The sequence below is a fragment of the Acanthaster planci genome, linkage group LG20 (genome assembly GCF_054643075.1).
Source record: "Acanthaster planci isolate LZ-2023a linkage group LG20, COTS_SCS, whole genome shotgun sequence".
In the NCBI taxonomy this organism is placed as follows: domain Eukaryota; kingdom Metazoa; phylum Echinodermata; class Asteroidea; order Valvatida; family Acanthasteridae; genus Acanthaster; species Acanthaster planci.
In genome coordinates, this window is record NC_141796.1 from 9,457,365 (window position 1) to 9,480,176 (window position 22,812).

Here is a 22,812-nt window from a genome sequence, read left to right on the forward strand (position 1 = left end):
TGCGAATTCTTTTTACAATGTTTCCCATTCTCATTCAGTGTTAACTTTCGACTGCAATGCACTAAATTCAGAGTGGATATACAAATTATGCTCATGCTGTTTTTTTTAAACAAGGTTCACATTTCACCCTACCCTGTGCCTCACCTGTTTATTTCAGCCTGTGCATGGACCATCAATCGTAGTCATCGGTGAGGTTTCGTAGCAAGAAAATGGTGATCACCATTATTAGAACCTGAGGAAGAAAAAAAGTACTGACTGTGAATGCCACAGTCTCAATTTCCTGACACTACCCGTGTAAATGTTTTCATTAAGAATCATTCATTTCTCCTCACAAAGATTAGGGCTGTGCTTTCCCGGATACCTGTGAAACTGGGTACCTGTTTCCGACATGTCTGGGAACCCGTAACACTTCCCTCAGTATCAGGCTGTTATTGAAATCCTTACACCAGATTTAAAGTATTTACCAAACTTTATATACCATTTAGAAAGGACTGCATTAAGGTCACTGTTGCCACGATTAAAAAAATGCACCCATACTTAGATGACATACCTACTGTGGAAATTTCTGTTTCCAAGTCATTTTAAAGAAAACTCAAAGAAAATGCTCATTTTTCTTCCACTGCGAATACTCTTAAAGTCAAGTTTGTTCACGATTTCTTTAACACTTCTTCATTTAGTAGCAGATACCTCTGATTCCAACATTTCTCTTCGGCCGTGTCCGAAACGGGTTTCCAGAGCTACGGCTAGGTCTATTATCTCTGCATCTCCACACATTTCCAATGGAGCGAAGACTTAGGCCTAGCTCCAGACAACAACTTTGGATGCAGCCTACAAATGTTCTTCAGAGGGAGGAACCTTATTTGGACCTATGGACCCGACTTAGTCCACACTCAGTTTTGATACATGACCCATACTACATGTATGTGGACGCCCTTTGTGGACGGTCCTCACAAAGGTTGGTGCACAAACACAAATTACATGTACCATCGCCAGACTTCACAAGCAGCCTTACCTGAAGAACGGCTATACCAATTCCAACACCCCCTATGAACCATATATACATCAGGAATTTGGTGTAGAGTGCTTGAAAACAACCCTGGAGAACAAAAGAAAGGTAAGCGAATAAAGCACAATCATTTGCAAAAGCTTAGAGGACCGACCTGAAGAAGAAAAACCAAACTGAAACCAATCAATCATGGCAACTTAAGTTTATTTTCAATGTGTAACCTTAGTATCTTGGTTTATTTGACAACATTTCCAACATTTGAAATGTTAACAGTCTAATATTCAGTGTGCCCTCCGTTTTTTCTGATTACTTAGACTGGCTTTTTTTTACCAATACTGCCTTGCAGACAAAATGTCATACAAGACCTGCCTTTGCAAAAGATTTCATTCGAATGGGTATACGAATGGGATTTGGCATGAAATCGATAGGGTCTGGCAACTAGCCCCCCCCCAATTGATACCTGGTGTTGAAACCAAATGGTCGGCGTACCTGTGAGTGCCTGTACTTGTTGGGGTCCATGTCCTTATTCTGGCACTGCTTGTATCTTTCGTAGATTTCGGTAGTGATGCAGCAGGAGGAGGGGACAGTCTCGTTTTGTCTCTTGTCACTGACCACCTCCTTGTACCACTGGCTCCCCTGCCAGTCTGTGTGGTTGTGGTTGCCGCAGCACATCAGCTGGAGGAACCAAAAACGAGAGACGACAATTATGGGCTTGGACAACCGTGGTAAGTTAGGGCACGCAGATCTCGAGGAACCGGTGAGACTCCCCACCAATTACTGTGCCAATGGATTACTCCGGTGACCTGGGTTACCAGCCACTACTCTAGTGACAATAGGACCACTGCGTGCTGCACATACCCCTTCGACCAATGGGGTGGCACGGACATCTGGGAGTTTCGCACAATGGCGGCCCTGTGACTGGCTGGTGCACGCGTATGTCGCCATGGTAACTGTTTTCATCGGTTACTATTCGCCATTTTGTGAGAGTCCTGGATGTCTGTGCTGTCCCATAGGGTGTCGTGATTTGCCTATTAATACATGCGCCCCAGCGGTGGAGGAACCAAGGGGACTGGACTAGTCCTCCACTCTTGGCAGGTCATGTAACGGGGCAGGGCTAAATAATTAATCTAACAATGGCTGATGCCTGACAGTCTCTCTCAAAGCCCCCCTTTCCACTTTGAAAATCATTCTACCTCCGTGGACGTGCACCTGAAGTTTATGAAGGCGCACTTGAGCGTGGTACCACCCCCGTAATAGCAAAGATCGTATAGCACCGCGCAGCCGCGCAAGATGGGGAACTTCACCGTGAATACGCGTAAAACGTTGTTATCACATGGGCGCCATTCTGGTTGGACTACGGCTGCACAGTGCATGTTAATGCACAGGCGCTGCGACAGGCACGCACACACATGAATGTTCACACTCGAATGGCGCCCATGGTGATAACACCTTTATGGCCGAATTACCCATCTTGCACCGCTATGCGGCGCTATATAATCTTTGGTAATAGTGTCCTCTCGGATGAGTCTAAATACAGCTGTATATATTAATGTGTTCGAAGTACGGCCAACATTCCTTGGCTTCTGCTTACTCAAATTGACTCATTTCAAGTAGCATTCTGCCCCCCTTCCCACAATGCCCAAAGACAGAAACGTTGCTGGGAAAACATCCTAAACGCCTTATCAAAATGCGCAACACTTCGAAGAAAAAAAAAACCCACATATTTCTAAATGTTCTTCACAAAAAGGTGTTATCCTTTCACAAAAAGTTCAATTCAGCCTTCCCTAGCCAACCCCAATTTTCCCTTCGGGACCTAACTGTGAATACGCTGAGGCAGGAGTGACGTACCGTTTCTTGCATACTGTCGACAGCCTTGACAATGCTCGTCTTTTTCTTGCTGTAGCCATGCATGACTGGCTCGCCCAACTTCACCTTGACATAGTCTTTGACCTGCGCGACAAAAAACAGCGGCAAATTTCAGAATTTGCACAAAATGAATAAAACAATTCAAAATAAAAAATTCAAGTTTCAGTCAAATGAATGCTGCACAGCTCTGTTTGCTGGTTGAGCAATTAAGTGCTGTGATTATCGCTTGTCAACCGTCGGTCGATTTTGCACGGTACCCAGGATGTATTTCATGCACAGATTACCTTGAAAACTAACCAGCGGTCATCGAACAGCTGTCATTCAAAAAAAACCCTGTCATTTCTTTTTGGTTTTTCTCAGAAAGTGGTTTTTTTAAAACAATTTCCACGCATTTCCTGACAACTGAGGTACAATTTCTGTGATATCATTAAATTGTAAAGCCGGAACCTGGCTCACTGAAAATATCTGTGAAAAAAACACTGGCCTACTGTCAACTGAAACAATGCAAGACCACAGTAAACAATGTTTATGACAAGAAAATGACCAAACTTCAGGCGAAATTTAGAGGGGCACAAATGTAGATTATCAGTGCAATGAGTAACATAATGATTAATCATTTGAAGAAATGTACATGTAGACTGTATGCTACACCTTACCCATTCTTTTTAGAGCCGGTAAGTATCCAGCAACTGGGGCACATTTGCACGCTATTGCCCACTGCCAGTCAATATAAGATATATTTACCTGCTCAGTGTATGAGAATGCCAGGGCCACACAAACTATTTCGCTGAGGAACAGGAGAAGCAGGCAGACAAAATACTGCAGAGAGAAACAAAAACAGAGTGTCATAAACAAGAAATACCAGAATCCGAACTACATGTAACAGAAAAAATATGGCTCTTTGCTTGTCAAAAAAAACCCCATGCAATGAGCCAATTCATCGCGGAGTGTGAAGTGCCGGTATGCAATGTCTCGAACATTAACACTAGTGCATAGCACACACCTAGAAGGCATCTACAAGGAACCCCAGTCAGCCCAGATGATATTTTCACAGGCGACCCCTTTAATAGATCAATCTTTGAATATCTATGGAAAGCATTAGTTTCTCTCAAATTTGTTTTGCTGCAACAACGAGAGCGAACCCTGTTAGTTTTTTATGACAGTAATGCCAATTTTCACGTAATCTCAAACTGCGCACTGGATAACTTAAAAGTTATTTACAACACTTAAGTTTAATATGAGAGTGAACATCAACATTGGTGCATAATACACGCTAAGCAGAAGGCATCTACAGGGAACCTTTGTAATGTGAACGTGGACCAGACCCAACTTTACTTTCAAGCAGGCTCTATTTCCCCTGCTTGTGAGACTCGTTGTGCAAGCCCCTGGTAATGGTCCCAGACCGGGCTGTTTTGTTGCAGGGGTTCTGGGTCAGCAAATGAACCGGGAAGAATGAGAGGCCACCCCGAGAGACGTAAAGTGATCCCCGGGAAAATACTTGGGTATCCGAATACAGCTTTGGCAGGCTTGATATCACAATAGGATAATAAAAAAACCCAGCGTGGAGTTTTTGTGTTGGTAGATGCAGTACTGTGAGAACATGCTGTGACTGCAACAAGAAAATTACAATAGAATTTGAAAACTGACTAACAGCGGGAAGTTTGGGGATATTTCTGGGAACACTTCAAGAAGAATGACTCAAAAAAAATAGGGTACACAACTACCGGATTAAACTGGTTCCAAATTACTGGGACACTTTCATACTTGTGCCTAGCTGCACAAAACTACTTAGTTAGAAAGAGGAACAGACAAAATAAGACAAAGATTTTTATTAACAATTGCGGTGAAATTTTTGAATAAGAAACCGGCTACATGGAATACCAACCGGATTTCTTGTCTGTGCACATCCGTTTTGGGGATACAAAATGGACAGTTTGAATGCATTTTTTTCCCTGTACATTGTGGTTAAGGTTTTTTTACAAGTTACCTATGTTCTACTTCAAACCGCTGTCTGATTCCCAGACTATCATCAAATACCACTCAACTGAGCTTACAGGAAACCTGTAAAAGCAATCATGTGCGGGGGGGGTGTGGGGAATGGAACTTAATCTTGTTTCGTTTTGCTTTTGAGCCAATAAAAGAGCGATGACAAAGAGCGGAATCCATCAGAGGCCATAGGAAACTAAATCCATGCAAGGGGGTTTAGGAAAATCTCCGCTTCATTCAGCTTCGTGATTGTGTAGGGGATAACCCCTCGCAGTGGGTAGACTTTGGGTTTTACATAAAGTCTCATTTCTGGTCTTCTTTTGGGTTGTGAACAGCGAGTACAGAAAAATCGGAATTTCTGTAACGTACAGCAGAAAAGATGGAGACATTTCTGCTGGGTTGGATGCTCATACCAATTTTGGAGCTGGTGTGAAGCTCCTGCTACAGATGATGTTGGAGCCTGGAAAGTGGCCCACCTAAAATTTAATCACGTCATGCTTGGTTTACACCTGTTTTCCAATGGGAGCATAATGGTTGGTGTACTACCTCACTGTAATAGGAAAGCGCACATAGTCTGCCGTCAGTACGTTTTGTCACCGCGGTTCGCGGTAGCACCATGCAAGGATATCTCTTTCTGAGCACGGATGGTTCTGAAAAGGACATCAACGGACGTTTTAGGTCTATTGAAAGTGCCAACACTTTATACTTTAGTTTTCTTTGTTGAGGGATTAAGATTCTTTTGATGGAATAAGCTTGAACAATTGTTTTCAGATTGAACCTACTTGCCCCAACGCCCGACTCAAAATCTGAACCAGCCATTCGGTTGGAGTCACTAGACCATTGCAGTGAGCCGATTCGGTGTTTCAAAACAGTAAGGCCATTCCTGAACAACGCATACTTGTGAGTTGGCGTTCGGCCATGCTGTTTGGCCATACATGTGCATATTGCTGTTCCCGAGTGTCCACGGAGGTGCTTCATTTTTGGCCACGTGCTGTTGGAATACCGAAATTGCTCATTCCTGCGGGCCATCCTCTTACCGTCCAGAGCAGGCATTTGGATTCGTGGCAAGCCCCGAAGCAGCCGATGAACCCCAGCATCGTCACAAAGCCCCCGACGGCGATCATGGCAAAGCCCAGGTTGCGAAAGATCGGGTAGTCAAAGACTTTCAGGAACTCCATCGTGTTGCGATCGATGCTGACCCAGATGCCCATGCCCAGCACTGCGATGCCGCTCAGCTATGAGACAGAGATTAAAATGGGAGGGGGGGAGGAGAAAGGAAAGGAAATCAGAACCACACTGGCATCACTTTGAAGAAGCAGCGGCGGAAATTTTATGCTCCGCCAGAAGAAGAGACGTGAGCTAGAACTAGTGTGTTTGTTGCCTTTCAAGCCGAGGTCTCCCAAATTCCAAAAATTTGAACTTGACAACATTTAGCTCACCGCTTGCTCAATGCGAAAGGAAAGAATTCTGCCATGTTTTGTTGACGATACAAAGGCACCAGATGACATCATCATGATGCTGCCTATATATTTACATGTGTGGTTCAGGGTTGATGTCTGTTCCGAGTTCCAAATTCAAACAATGAACATCATGTGTTTATGGCTAGGGCTACGTCTTTGTCCATGGCAAATGCATCAGCATGTATGTTGATGACAGACATACCGTACATGTACTAGTGTAATGCAGCCACAGCCTCTGGACACAAACATTTTTATACAAGTAAAGCTCCAACAATTTTGAACACATGTCCCCCAACCAGGCCAAAGTCGGTATTTGTGATATTGGACCGGCAATTCCTCACCTTCAGCTTTGTTTTTACACTCTAAAGTGATCCATGTTAAATCCAAATTCTGTCTGCAGTAAGCTTCTTACAGGTAGTGATAGCTGTAAAACTCCCATGAAAATCTGAGCAGTGAAAGTTCTGCTATTTTTGGGTGATGAAGTTACCGCCTGGTTTTGGGATGGTGGGTCACAAATGTACATGTACACGTAATCAAGTTTACAAAACAAACCCTATGAATATATATGCTAGAGGGCAGATCCAAAACCAACATGTTTTTTTGGGGGGAGGGGGAACTTGTTAAGTTTTTTTACACATCTTTTGAAGGATGGAAAGTGCAATAGATAACAAATGTTACATTCTCTTGTTATTTACAAAAACCATTTTGGTCCCTTTTGGGGGGGCATAGCCCTGTTAGCCACCCTTCCATACATCCTTGTGTATGTTTTGTTACTGAAAAGATCGGAAAAGAAAAGATCAGATCAGAAAAGCCATCAATTTCTGTATACCACTGGTTAATTTATGCTTCTCCAAAGGCTCACTGAGATGACACGTGTCACCTCCGGCACCTCGTTTTTCCACACTTGAACAAAAAACTTTGTGTCAAGTTCACAACAGCGCTTCCTTGACGCCAATGCTCACCCAAAAGGCAAAGTTGACGATGAAGAGCATTATCTTGGAACATGTGCCACACGGTGTCGTCGCCATGGTTGACGTTTGTCGGACCCTGTTGCGGTTGCTATGGAAACGTTTCTTGCGGGAACGCTCAGTGGCTTCCCCTGATGTGCTCTGGTGTGATGTTGCACTTGGTCACTTCAGCTCTGAAAGAAAAAACACAAGTTCGCTGCACTTGAAATCTGTTACATGATCAGTAGCGAAAATGAATTTAAAGCAGTTCTCAAAACTTACTCGTTCCATTAATTGTTCTTAGTTCTTGCTCTTAATTGTTGTATCTTGTAAAGCGCATCGAGACCTTGGTGAGATGCGCTATATAAAAACTGTGTTATTATTATTATGATGTCAAATTATGTCGCCTGCAGAGCATTACAAAGACAGTTGTCAAAGATTTCAAATACCAAAAGAAGTTTGGTCACAACCAAACTCCTGTTGCATTCTATGTTGACTATCTTGTTGTAACCATAGAAATTCGAAAATCCTACAATGGAACACTGCGCCATGAGTCCAAAGAAATTTTCCCTTATCATCAAATCAATAAATTGCAGCAAAGTCTCGATTAACGCGCTGCACTTTATAAAGAAAAATTACGGTAAACCCCCTCCCCAAGCATCACTCTTCCACTTTCCACATGAATGGCATTTTCCTGTACACAGATATCACCAAAGGCACATACTCAAATTCAACCAAACCGATCCAGGTTAATTGCCTCCATCTTTTTTCAAACCCCCCCCTTCAACGAGCCCATGCCTTACAATAAATCAATTTTGCCCGGCTCTCTCCTTTTCAATCTTCCAATCACACACCTCTGTATGACACCTTCCTACACAAATCCTGTGGCTACTACGCACCCGCATTCACACTCGACCTAAGATGATCCAGCTTGCATTTTGTTCTCCTCAGTTTGACATCCCCCCCCTCCCACTTTTCCCTCTCGAGCCAGTCCCCTACGGCAAGAGAACCCCTCAAGGTTTCAAAATTCAAGTATCATCGAGGAGTAATGGCAACTCCCCATCGCATCTGGGGTCCATTATAGCAGCATTACTGCCCGAATAAACTGAAGCCAGGCTGCGTCGTCGGTCTCCTCAAAAATGATCGTCCGTCAGCCTGGCAAAGTGTTGTAACCAGGGTACAGAGGCTTTGCGTGGTGGCCATCTTGCAGGGCAGTTCTCTTTGTTTCACAAGGAAACCTTGTGTGAACATCCGGTGGAACAAAAGCACTGGTCTACAAGATGGCAGCCACTCAAACCCTCTATAGCCGGTGAGAGATACAAAATATTCTCCTAATTTTCAGCTAAATTAACCTCTAAATGCGCGGAAACTCGTGATCTGAAGCAGCCATTTCCACAGATCTATCTACGTAAGTACGGTCTGCATTTTCCCCATTGTCTTAATCATCTCAAAAAGTCTATGATGAAAAGGACACCAGAGCTAGCACAAAAATTGGGAGCAAATTGAAACAAAATTGAGTTTCTCAGGCCTTGACCCTAACCATTCTGAATCCAACAGGCAGGTATGCATGATTTCAATGGTCTCTAGGGGAATAGGGTTATGGAAATGAATGGTAGATAACTAATCGGCACCTGTACCACAGTATGAGTAGAAAGAAATTACTTGTTTCCCCAATGAAATGTGGAAGCTGTGAACGCGACTCATCCCCTCTCCAAAACAAAAACAGGGAAAGAAATGTTATTTCCTGGCTCACCACCAATTTACCGTCAATTAGACGCCTGATATATGTCCCATCAGGGAGCATTCTGGGGGAAGTAAACATGGTTTATAACCGCAAAGGTTAGAGTTCATGCAGTAACAGCTTCCACTGGCTACCTAGAACTGGGAAAGCACTTTGTGAATCCAAAATTTATGGTCCCTATCTAAATTTAAAGGGGAAAACATTCAGTTGTTGGGATTTCTTTTTTGGGGGGGGGGATATATTTTGAAATATTGAAAGAACGTGTTACAATGGTTAAGAGTAATTATAGTAACCCAGCCAGTTATGAAGCTATCCGCACTTCAGATGGTAAGAAAAAATTGTAAGATGATGTCAGGATTGTTCTCAAATTGTGAAAAACTGTTGCCCGCTGCTGAGTTTCTCTCCGGAGAAATGGAAACTGCTCCTCTAAGCCAGCCTCTCAACTTGGAGAGATACATGCACAAATCACACGGGCATTTACACGCACATTTCACATTGTCTCTTAAGCAATCCCAATAAAATATTTCATGTAGATTCAAAGAGTGCATGCATGTCCTCAAACTACGCTGCTGTAAAAAAAAGGGGGGGGGCTGGCAGGGAATATCCCGATGAGTTCCAAGGGTGGCTTTGCAGGGTTCAAAGGTTAGTACCTTCTGTGTTCAGTGTCATTTTTCGTGGCCATAGATGAAACATTAAAGCCAGTTTAAACTTCATTATTTTCATTTCCTTATCAAGCATGTCCTTGGCGTACCTTAATCTGTCATTAAATGCAGCAATTCCTAAATGAAGCAGTGCCCTAATCGATACTTCATGTACTGTAATTTTGTAATTCTTTGAGTAAAGAAAATCAATTACCAACAAAACTACACAGGTGGAGTTCGTATGCGATACTTTCCTGCACAGTTTACCGGGACTGTAAATGGGACACTGCAAACAATTTGCACTAGAAATTCAGGCTACCGGTCTTATGATTGATTACACAATTCAAGGAGCCCTGGGTGGACAAAAAATTGATTCTTTTCAGACATTCCTTCTTTATGGGCCCTTCCAAATTGGTGTGACCTTTGGAGGGCTGTGGGGTCACTTCTTGAGGTCAAGAGGGGTCCCTAATGAGACAGTGTCAATAGTCACAGGAGGTGGAGTGCTCCGTTTTGGGTTTAACAGTAACACTTGCATTAAAGGATCCTTCTTCCGGGCACCAAGCTAAAGGCTCTGGGCAAGGTAGGACCAAAGATGCCTGTGTGGACCGAATTACAATTGGCGTACTGTCAAATTCTCTGCTCTCAGAGCTTTTTGTGGTGCATGGACTAGTAGGTTTGAAAAAAAAATTAGAAGGATGGGAGCTACCAACAGGCCTGCCAGCTTGTTCTGAGGACACCAGACCAAATGGAACCCTTCCTTTATTGGCTCTGTATCTGCAACGGTGTGTACAATGTAGGCATTAATTTCAAAATGAAGATGGCTGGGCTTCACGACTGTTTTTAAAGGTGATAATAATCTCTAGACAGATATTTAGAAAGTCAAAAAAAAGTAAAAGAAATCAAAGTGTATCTAGAACTCTAAGAAATTTGTGAATAATTATCCTGATTATTTGGAAGTGGGGTTATTTACCGCCGTTGTCTGTAGCAGCTTTTGTCTGTAACCCTCAAGCGCGAGAAAAAAAGAGCTACTAAGAAATTTGCTAAGTGAAAAATACGTGTAAGTCAATCTGAGAAACAGATATTGAAATTTGGCTGGCCGGCCTGGAAGACAGGAAGGCCCCAAGTCATTAACCAAGACATTTGCTGTCACAGGAATCCATTAAAGTTGGCACTGGGGTCCTGAGGTCAAGTGAATTATCATACGTTACGGTCAGTTTAAGGTTGGTAGGCAATGGTGAAATCTGTCTTTGAGAGTACAATCTTAATCATGAACATTTCATTTTTTTAAAATTGTGAACTGTGTTTGGGACCAACGGGAAAACATCTTAGAGTATTATGAAAACTTCAAGGACAGTTGTTCTTTGTTGTTTCAACCCAAAGACGGAAAGTTGAGCAATGTTTGTTCTTTGGATCATCCTTACAATTGATCAAAAGTTACAAAACAAGGGCTAGCTTCGCTCATAGTTCCTTAAGTTTCTGCGCCCATGGCTTTGAGATCAATATGAATTGGTAGAGTATGTACATGTGTTTCTTACAATGCCTTTGCTACATGTATGTGGGAAAAAGCTGTAAAATTGGGGGCTAGGCCTAATGCTTGATGCACACTGACACGCTCATGGAAACCTGAAGTGAAAGACAGATCCCGTCTAAAGTATACATGTAGCAATGCATAGTGTTCAGAGCATGAAATTACAAGAAAAGTATGGTCAGACATCGTCCAGTTTACCATATAACCACTCAGATGTTTGTCTGACCGGTCTGACCGAATGTAGATGGCGCCAGACAAAATGTCTGAAGGAATGTAAAGGTAGATACCCCGAAATCAAAGTACATACAAATACAATGGTGTTGTTTCTACTTTTTGGGGGGCTTTAATAAACTGTGTGAGTTTGTATACCTGTCTTTGACACTTGTCTGTTCAAAGGCCAACAACTGTAGATCAAAATTCATCGTTCCATTATGTTTTTTCTGACCACTTTTTCGGCTCGATTCCATGCACTGGTGTTAAAGCGATTTACCACTGAGGTACATGATGTGTTCTTGGCTAATATCCAAGTCTGTAGGTATCTCTCTCACACTTTGGCCTCTCAAGAGGTGGGCGAGCCCATGAAATATCACTTAATGAGGATTCCAGGATGGCTCCGGGATTGCCGTGGCAACAGCAACCCCGGGTCCCCCTCCCACACCTGTCCTTGCCCTGACTCCGCGATGTGTATCAAATTGCCAATTTTTGATGGCAACCGACATTGGTCACGCCCACTATGCATGTGTGTGCCCGTACCAATGCCGGAATGGAACGCAGCATGTTTTTCTCTTCTTTTTTTTTTGGGCAATCTGCCGGACTGGCAACCGCCCCCCCTCCCCCATCGCCCCAATTTGCTGAAAATGTCACTGACTGCTTTTAAGCATTCGGGACAGGGAGGCAAGTTTCCCTCACCAGTGTCAACTTTATCTCGGCCGCCAGCCATTTGGGAAAACTGCTGACAGCAAGGACCAAAACAGGATGCTTTTAAAGGTGCACATGCACAACATGGAAGAGGGAACAATACTCATAGTTGGAATGCCTCACATACATGTGCACATACTTTTCTCGTTTCTTGGGAACATGCATGACCGTATTAGGGAACTCCTACATTTACAAAACTGATTTCCATGGATGTGGTCTAACTTACATGTAGTTCCGTTCCTTCCTTAAAATCCTTCAAACCTAATCAACCTCAAGGTTCTTGAAATTAAAAATAAAACCTGAAGGTACATGTAACTTCAAAAAATTGTTGCATATTCAAAACCTGTGAATGAACATTTAATATGGATGGATGTTACATAAACAGCACTTTTTATAAACATTAACTGTACTGGTACACATGTACTGTACATGCAACCTTGTGTATAAGTACATTGCCACAACAGCCAACCATGCATTGGTGTGCATTCGCCGTGCATACACTCAGTACGGGAGTATCGGCCACATTTTATAACCAAATGTTAATTAAATGGCAAATTCATGCACATGAAACGGAAGAAGTAATTTGTTTTTGCAAGTGTGGGCTTCTAAAAACATGCACTTCACCCATAAATTAACCTGACATTTGGCTATCAATGAGGAAAGCTTGTTACGCCAGCTCGGAAAATCGCTCATCCGTGACTAGCCAATGGAGGCACATGCAGGTGAGTGTACACTCAAGCGTGTTTCTGAATTATTACAAGCCGTGTTCAGACAAATTGGAGCCTATGCGTTCAGGGGGGAAAAAAATCTCTCATTGAAATATTTGAAAAGTTTTAACGAGAAACTGGATATCCATGTATGCCTAGACAACTCACAGCTCTTGTACAAAACACAGACTTCTCAAATTAAATCTTGACACTGAAGATCATGTGATGCCATTTCAGGAACTTTAATACCCAAACTTGGGATGATTTTGATGAGAAAAAAACAATTCCCTAGCACAGCACAAAATTGCTTCGACATTTCTTAGTATTTTGTCAGGAGAAAAAAAAAAAGAAGGGAAAATCGTGGGGCAACAAATATTCCTTGTGTAGTGGCCAAATTGTCCAAAGTAATCTTGCCTGTAGATTGCTGACCCAGGGAAAATGCCATTAAATGGTGACAAATGGATGATTTTAACACACATGGCTATAGAGCACTGCAGAATACACTACATACATGTACATGTACACATGGTACAATACATGCACATTAAATCCATGCTTAATCTACAGTAATTTACACATCTAATCATACATGTATCTGTAAATATGATGTGCACATTCAGTGGAAAATATTGATGTACGTGAACATTTTCGCACATGTACATCAAAATCATATACATGTAGCGTGGGCGATCCAGGAATTTTTCAGGGGGGGGATCAGGACGGAGATTTTTTTTTAATGTCTCATTTTTGCGGACAAGTGGAAACACTAATTGCATGACACAAATTGTTTACAATGGTATTGGTGCACCTTTTTGTTTTTTATTATTTTCCCCATTTTTTAACCTTTTTTTTGGTGTCTCAGAGCCGGGTTTTCTTCCTTTTTTCTCGACCCTCTAACAATCCCCTCCCCCCCTGGATCTGCACCGGTACAGAGACAGTACATGATTAATTGATGCCAATCTGAATTGCCCGGTACATGTATGTCCAATTTGGAGCCAAAAACAACAAATGCAATAATTTATGCACAAGTTCTTGCTCTCTCATACATTTAAGTTCCTGCACACTGCACGACCCCAAGGCTAGTAATGTGTGCATGTGCCCAGCAGACCGTAAAACAATTAAAATGTAATTCCAAACACTGACGATTTGGCAGATTGCCCGGCGATGACGGATCTTGTAGGAGCTGTTCAGAGAGGCAAACTGGGCTGCTGTATTTTGTGTGGCTTATACACATTAGAAAACTTCATGAGGATCTCAGCACCCGGTAGTTTTTTTTTCATGACAGTGTACTTTACACTGACTATTAGCGTCCATGAAAATCTGAACTGTGAATGTTGTAACAGACATTTCGCTTCCGAGAAAGATCCTGAAAGAATCAAAACGTAAGGCCTAGTAATAAGTCTAACATTTTTAAGAGGACAAAACGTCGTGTTTGAAGACAGTCCGAGAACTACTTTATTTTATTCATATTTTGGTAGAAACATTTAAGTACATGTATGATCTAAACAATGGGAAAAGCATTTCTGTTCCTTTCCCCCAAGACCAACAACACTTCAGTTTCTTTCATTTCATCTTTTTTTAATTCCAACTTGGACCACAACCTGTGCATACATCAACTTAATACTGAAATACACTTCATACTGAATAAATACAAGTATATATTAATGAAGAAAACTTGCCATACCTTGAAAAAAGTAGTGTAAAAACCCGCGTCTCAAACCGACTCAATAATTCCGGGGAGGTGTTATTTATTCATTACGTACTGATAAATCCTTTATCTGGTTTTTTTTTTGGGGGGGTTTCATCGGCTTTTGCACTACAAAAGCAGACATGACCAGCCAAAACGCAGTACGCGTACATGTACCCGAGACTTTGTATGTCAGACAACCCCAAAATAGATGTCAAATGACACAGTTAAGCCAGAGACTGGATCGGAGGAAATTAAAAAATCCACAAGATAATCACCAGAGATTTTGAGGGGCTAGGTCTATGGTGTACATCTGTGTTTGCCTCTAGGCACTACCTACCGGTAAAAGACCCATTTCTTGCGTTTTATACGTACAAATTACAAGCTGAAATACTGTAATGGTAAACTTGGGTTTTTCCAGATTTTAAAAAGACTCTTTGAAAAATCCTGACGTCAGGGAAAAATCCTGCTACATGTAGAAAACCTGAAATCAGGAAAAAAACTGACAAATCTCAGCCCTGCTAATTCATCAAAACGCCATGCTTCATCAGAGAAACAATTTTTTTTTTAAACTCTCGTGTAATTGGGGCAATCACTAGGCAAACAGGGAGCCCAGAGCGCCGGCCTAGTTGAATGAAAATTCCAGTCTGCATTTCTGGCAGTCCTGCAGCAATTCTCCTCGTTAACCTCCCCCCAAGCCCCTAACCTTTTGAAGGGGGTGGGGAAGGAAAAGGAGATAATCCCTCCAAACCTGTGGGCACCGTCCAGGCAAATTTCTTCCCTGACGCTCATCCAGGGAAGGACTTTTGAACTAAGCCTAATGGGCCAATTATACGTGCAATTTGTCTGTTGTAATCTTCCTTGGGATTAAAAAAAAAAACGGTACACTCCAGAAAAGAAAAAAGAGGTGTACCGGTATCTAATTTTTTGACAAGGAATACATGTACATGTATCCACAATTGTAAATAAAATGACGGTAATAAATGTCTTGTTGACTACGCTTTGTGCGATATTATTTTGTCTATGTTTTGGAAGAAAACTCTCTAACACTACGGGCCTGATCATCTCACAAGGATCTGGATCCGGATCAGTGATCCAAAAGCTGGTTTACTGGTGTCAGTGAGCCAACGTCGGATCACCGATCCCGATCTGGATCCGCATGGAACAGGCCCTATGAGAAGATCCCATTTAGGGTACGTCATGAAGGCTCAAATCGTTGGGGGAGGGGAGGGGGTGATTTCCTTCAAATTTGAAATCATCTGTTTCCCTAACCGTGACCCAGTCCTCCTTCCAATTTACAGCGAGCTATGAGGTCTACGACATTTTAAGAGGCCAAATAGAAGTTCAACTGCAGGCAATCCAACCGTAATCGAGTGAAATGAAACAAAGACCAATTTCAAAATTTCAAGAAGGGGCCCAAAATAATGAATGCTCAAAGAAAGCCAGTATTTCTTTCAAAAGTGCTTAACTTGAGACTATGAAGTTCTTTTGGAGTTGTGACAACCGTTTTCGAAATATACACAGAAGTTGGCTCCTGAATGAATGAAATACAAGGAGCAGACATTTGTTACAAATAGTAGGAAGACTACAATCAGTGTTTGATTTTAATAAAAATAATATTTGAAAAATGCTTTCCACACTGAGTATCTCAAAGCCCCTAATGATTTTATTTTGGAGAGCAATAATGTGAACAATGCTTGAATAAACACGTTTGCACAAAACATTTTTTCACTAGATAAAAGGAATTTCATTTAAACTGGAATGAAAGTGTTTTAACATTATGTAAATCTTTTTTCATCAACGTACACTGTACATGTGTGATTCTATAACTTAGGGGTCCAACATGGGGACATTTGGGTGTCCTGTTACACGTGAAGCCATTCAACTTTTCTTCATGTAAAATTGTAACCACATTATCAAACATTTTGCAGATTAAAAAGTCTATTGTACGCGTCATAAACAATGTAATCCTGTTTGATCTACAGAATGTGAACAGTACTAATGTTAGTTCCATCCAGAAAAGCTGAATGGTTTCACCCGTAACAGAACACCAAAATGTCCCCAAGCTGGACCTCTAATTTATACAATCACCCACATGTGCATGAAACTAAAATACTGCCCTGTTCTGAACTGTTAAATGTCATCTTCAAAGGTTGTTCGTATTAATAGCCTAGCACTACAAGTACACGTGCCTGCATGCCTACATGTACACAAGCTCGCTGTTGTCACAGCCGTTCAGCGCACTTGATGTGTCATACCTGATGATCTGCTTGGCTGAAGACTACAAACTATAGCTACCGTACCGCATACAGGTATCTGTACATGCACAAGCAAAGTGTCACCAGGACTACACCCCAGCTGTCACGCACTGCCACCTTCGAGTCGATAATGGAAAAGGGGAAAAAAAAAATTGTTCGACAGTCCCTGCGTGGCGATGACGGCCAATCTGGCACTTCGCACCTTTCCTGCACTTTTTCTCACTTCCTTCTCCCTATATCTCCTCCTCCCTTTACTGTCGCGGGCCGTCACCGGGATGGGGACTGCCCGGGCGAGGGGTTTGAATAATTCACGGCCCACTTACCCGATCGTTTTGTGGCCCCGGATACGTGACGGCGATGCTCAATGAGATGATTACGGGGAGCCGGCCCGACCGTGGCAGCTCTACTCCACAGATCCCGCTCTTCTGCTGCTTACTTGTAACGTGCACCCTTCTCTGCAGAGAAAAACGGACGCAGAGTTCATTGATAACATGGCTTTTGAAGCCCCTCCAAAAATCATCTTTCTTGGCGATGGAAATGGAACCAATCCAAGGCAAAATAAAATACCAGACAGGAAATAAACCAGACTTCCATGTAACATGAAAAGAGCAAACATGAAATTGTGACACACCGATAGCAAAAACATGTACAAGTACACTGAACATGTTCCGTACGCCAACAACCTAAAAAACTCTCTAAAATATGCTCCTGAATCTTTGAACTTTTACCCCAAGATAAATCCAATTCCGGGGACAGATAAGGAATGCGCAATCCCTCTGCGGAGAGACACTTCCAAGAAACACTTCAGCACCTGCCCTCCTTTCCCCTCCAGTTCATTTAACGCGTATGACTCCCCGTCTCGGAGAATATGCCTTATCGCAGTGCATCGACTACCATCACCAATGTCTCGCTCCATACGCGTTGATATTCCTCTCAAAGCCTTTCACCTCAAAGGAGAGCAAGCAAAAGCAGTCTTTGCCAGGCAAGATCTGTCAACTGAGGACTCAATTTGTCACAGTCTTGGACAAATCTTGAACGGTGTCATTTGTTTTTTTTTTATCATCGATATATATATTTTTTAACAGTTTCCCAAACCTCTGGCTTCGTGAATTGCATCCAGATAAAAAAATATCTATATCTTCTTGGAAAAATAATCAATTGCAATATCTCTGAGACAAATTACTTCGCATTCTGACAACAGCAAACATGACTCTGCTCTCCTTTGATAATTCTAACGACTGGCCAGTGAGTCACAATTGAACCAGGGGCCTGGGGCGTGGCTTTAATCTCCCCCGACGACTCCATTATTTAATTTTCCAAGCCTGACTCAGTCTGGTGTATTTTTCTTTTCAATTTTTTTTCCGAGGCAATATCTTGGGACCGACATTTGCACCACAACTCAAGAAAACCGTGCAAGTTTTTTTTTTTTTAATGCTGCCCTGGTAATGGTATTGACACAAAAATTTGATGGAATGGCCAAGAAATTTGCGTAGAAAGACTCCCACTTGATTTGTTCGGAAGCCGGTTTCCGTTTCAAGGACACTTCATCGGATTTGGGCTACATGTAGCAGTATGTTAAACACATCAACGCAGGCCCTAATAATGGCTTTTGCTCACAATTCTGTTTTGGAATGACAAGACGTTTCTTTACCTTCAATTTAATTCCCCTTTAACTTGAATTGTTACGTTCTAGTTCAGTTTCAAGGACAGCTGATGCAAGCATCATTGTACACATTCAGGGCCACCTTACATGTACATGTACGTACCAGTACTCCGGTCCGTGTATTATAAGCAATGTCTCAAGTTACCGGTGTAAGCAATGTTTCAAGTTAACCACAGTTGTGAAACATTTACATTTAATTTAAAAAACGTTTACAAAAACTTTCCCATACCGTTTGAACGTTTAGCCAACACTTTACAAAGGCAGCCGCCTACTTCCGTGTTCTCGTTTAGTAGTTTCACAATGCACATGGTCCAACATATGTAAAAATGTAGATTGGTGTTGTGGCATTTAAAACAAGCAATGTTTATTGTTTTAGAATCCACTTTTTTTTCCAAATAGTAAATGGATGCCAAAAGGGAAAAAAGTATGTAATGCATATCGTTTACAATAAACATGAATGCCAGATTGCATCAATTAAAATGTCAAACCTCTAAAAGGGGCGGTTCTGTTTAAACATATGGGAAACATCTGTAAACGCATTTGGAACTTTTTTTGTTTAAACATGTAAATGTGCCATCCCTAATATCCATGGTATTCACTGCAAACTGCATGCACTGAGCCGACCTGCTTTGGTGACGTCACGATATTTTTAGAACAGAAGACAGTTGGCAAACAACGGCAAGTCTGTCTTTAGCGACGAAACCCTGTAACGCAACGGCTAAAGGTTAATGATGAAAAAAGGAGCCATTTCCATGTACTAGTTGATGACATGTACAGTAATATAATGTCTGCAACTGTATCCGCTCCGAGCAGGAACAAAAGAGGGCGCATGTTGAAATAATCCCGTGGAGGTTTAAGCTGATGGAAAATGCATGCGCTGCTGACTCAGAAAATAAACACGAAAATGTGCCTCACTACAGATGTTCACACCAATAAGTACAGGTGCATTTACATGCACATCATGATGAAACTGATCTCCAGCCATGCGTCGCAAAATTATCCCCTCCCCCCCATATCCAGCTGGAAGACAACTTCGAGGCCTGGCTCGGGCCCATTAGTCACCGGCAGAGCAGAGGCAAACATCACTAACGGACGCTGGTGCATCCTGCAGTTTCTTGAATCGTACCGGCACCCATCGATCACCCGCTCCCGACGATATAATAACATCGTTCTGACGAGGTACCGGTATGATACGATGTGATGATCCGGCCTTAATTTAGAGAATGATATGGCATCTGCTCAGGGCATGAGCGTGCAATTTCAGGGCGAGAGGTTCAAACACTTCAGCTCTGAGAACATGAAAACGCCTGTTTGACATTTCCAATGAAATTTTGGTTTTAGTAGTTGTTGACTTTTTTGAAATTGATTCAGTGCAGGGATGGGTAACCGGTAAATATGTTCATTTTTGGACGGTTTCCAAAACGGGAAGCTTTAAAAACTCAAAACAGAAATAGAGAACTCACGGACTTGGACTCTACCGTACAGCTGAAAATACACGCATGTACGCCCATTGGTAAGCCACAAGCCTGTGGATGCATTCAGCCGTTGCCCACAGACAGACATGTGTAGTATTGCCAGCCAAGTGATTCCAACAGAGCTTTAATCCTTAGGATAGGCCCAAAGATATCAGTTGAACTCAATTATTGATCGATGTATCCAGAATTCATTTAATTCTTCTATTAATAATTAAAACCCACTGGAGGAAAACAAAGGGATCCTTTCAGAAGGTGTGCATATAACTAAGAGAACATCTGAAAAGCTTCTTAATCCTAAAATCGCAAACAATCTCAAACAGAAAATGTGGCAAGCACATAGGGAAAGGTTAATGCTGATGAAAGGAGCCATTTCCATGTACTAGTTGATGACATGTACAGTAATATAATGTCTGCAACTGTATCCGCTCCGAGCAGGAACAAAAGAGGGCGCATGTTGAAATGAAATGGACGGTCCTTTAATACACATTCACCACATAGGCGCGTTCAGTTTGCGTCTTTGATGCGGAGCACGCTGAGTACGCACGACAAATTTACACTGTTTGAGCTCGGCCTACGGGGCAGAAGGTTGCTGGGTGCCAGTCTAATTTTGCCACCTAGTGTGGAGTCTGGTTGGTTGTCACAAATAATTGGCAAACTTAGGGACCTGGCGACTCTGCAGACCTGGACGCACGGCATGCACTTTCACAGTACGGCAGCAGCAAAGTAATTCCTCAATATGTTCATATTGCATATTATTGCTCACAGGTTATGTACAGTAGTTGATTAAACATTTTCAAAAATGGGTAGACAAAACAAAGAAAAAAACCAGAAATTGCTGTTCAATTAAAAAAGGAATTACAAGTACAATGTACATGTATTAAAAATTAAGCAACTGAAAACAAAAAAATTGACAACTGGCCAACCTAACTGAATGCAACTGTCCAATCAGCACTTCATATACTTTGCACTTGCACGGTACAATGTTCATGCATACATGTACAGGTGTACACATGTACAGTCCATCTTGAGCCTCATTTTTATGATAAGACCAGCAGATAAACAGGAAAGGCTGGCCGAGTCTATTAACGGTTCCCCTCCCTAATAAACCAGATCAATTCCTTCCTCTTTGGCCAAGCCATTGCTTCCCTTCCCCTTGCAAACTGTGGTCATTGGCCAACCGCAGGAAGCGTGGGGCATTACGACTTCCAGGCAGGCAGTGCATTCCGCGTTGTCGGTTCACGAGAGGGTCAGATCAGAGAGAATACGCGCACAAGGCAACATTTCACGAGTCCCTACAAATGGGACAGTTCTCCAACGGACAAGCGTGTTGAAATGTTGTCTTGCTCAAAGCTCACGGGTGAATACAGGAATGTGGACACGAGAAATCAATCAGGAATGACTGCAGCAATATGAACTTTCCAGGGTTTTTTTCCTTTAACCAGACACCCTTGAATAAATTGTAAACGAGTGCTATTTATTTACTGGGCGTCAAGAATTTGCTACCAACTTACGTGTAAATTAAGGGGCCACTGTTGAAAATTACTACGTGTATATTTTTGAGGGGGGAAAAAAAGAAAGAAACTTAATCTATGTGAGAAATTTTGTTGCGGCCAAGCTTCATTTTAAAAAATTTGACAACTTCTGACAAGGGAAAAGTGAAATTGATAAATAAAATACTGCGTGTCACTCACCGCACACAAATTAACATTGCCAAGGTTCACATGATCACAGTCCATGTACATGTAGTTCTTAACACACCAAACATTATGCACAATAATTGTGTTTACAAACATTTGTTTACAAAACTGTGCATTTCTATACATGGCTAGGAAATACACCATGTCAAAATTTCTGTCTCTTTCTTCACGTGAATGAATGAAAAAAAGTACATTTTGGATCGATTTTTTCTAATCAAGTAAACTCCACGTCCATACAAGTACAAGCAAGTGTACACGTTCCTATGCTGTTTCTAATGGCTTGCTACTTCAGATAGACTAAAAAATATTCCTTAAATAAATGGGGGCAAATTAAATTACTAACATTTAGGAAAAAAATTAATTGGTGGAAGAAAATAAACATTTAAATAAAAAATGCAAATTTATATCCAATTTCAATCTTAAAGTCTGGTCGACAACGAAATCTCAATACCTTCCCCCAATATTCCTGTTCTCATTTTTGCTTAACTAGCATCATTATTCAAGGACAAACCTCACCACAGCCTCCCTTTAAAGCCGGCAAGCGGTCCGTTCATGGTGTCTACCGCAGAGCCGTATCACAGACGGGAGACTAATAGGCTAATCGCCCACGGTTTGAAGTCATGCTGGGACAAGACGCTGCAAGCAGCTTGCTTGGTAACCCCTGTCCGCGATTTCTTTTATATCAGCTTTGGATAAAAAAAAAATACACTGGAGAACTGTAGTCTGTCTGCACCGTGCATAAGATTACATTGTGGAGTTGCTTGCCATGGGGAAAATTAATTTAATATCTCACGATACAATTTTCTATACATGCATGATTTAATAAACTTCTTCCACAGAGAATTGTAAATTTATTTGTTTGTCAATTCATGGGTAACTGATATCATTTTCCTTATGTTCAATTTTTGTTATGTCCTATTTTTTGGAGAAATCTCTTTTGGATCCATGGCTAATGTGCATGTATCCTACATTCAAGAATAAATCAGGCAAATTTTCAAAAAAGGGATTATACAAACTGACTAGGTTGTGAGGTGGGATAGGGTGGTTTGGGTTGGGTGAGTGGGTTGGGTTATTGGGTTGGGTTGGTTGGGTTGGGTTGACAGCTTGGGTTGGGTTCAACCATTGGGCTGGGTTGGGTTCAACCGTTGGGTTGGTTTACATTGTAGGTTGGGGTTGTTGGTTTAACTGTTGGGTTGGATTAGGTAGGGTTGGGTTAGGTTGGGTTATTGGGT

The 22,812-nt window shown here is 42.0% G+C and overlaps 1 protein-coding gene across 2 annotated transcripts in view; it reads right to left on the bottom strand.

Moving 5' to 3' along the window:
- LOC110975084 (tetraspanin-1-like) overlaps positions 1 to 22,812 on the bottom strand; it is a 33,359-nt gene that overhangs the window by 550 nt on the left and 9,997 nt on the right. The window contains exons 2-10 of one of the 2 annotated variants that reach the window (XM_087130260.1): positions 22,097 to 22,266; positions 17,069 to 17,200; positions 7,281 to 7,459; positions 5,896 to 6,093; positions 3,617 to 3,691; positions 2,855 to 2,956; positions 1,496 to 1,681; positions 1,013 to 1,096; positions 145 to 232 (exon numbers count right to left, since the gene is read on the bottom strand). In XM_087130260.1, the coding sequence (XP_086986386.1) occupies positions 173 to 232; positions 1,013 to 1,096; positions 1,496 to 1,681; positions 2,855 to 2,956; positions 3,617 to 3,691; positions 5,896 to 6,093; positions 7,281 to 7,346 (771 nt within the window). In that variant the 5' untranslated portion in view covers positions 7,347 to 7,459; positions 17,069 to 17,200; positions 22,097 to 22,266 and the 3' untranslated portion in view covers positions 145 to 172. The remainder of the gene's footprint in view (positions 1 to 144; positions 233 to 1,012; positions 1,097 to 1,495; positions 1,682 to 2,854; positions 2,957 to 3,616; positions 3,692 to 5,895; positions 6,094 to 7,280; positions 7,460 to 17,068; positions 17,201 to 22,096; positions 22,267 to 22,812) is intronic. The other variant, XM_022227215.2, reaches the window with a different exon arrangement.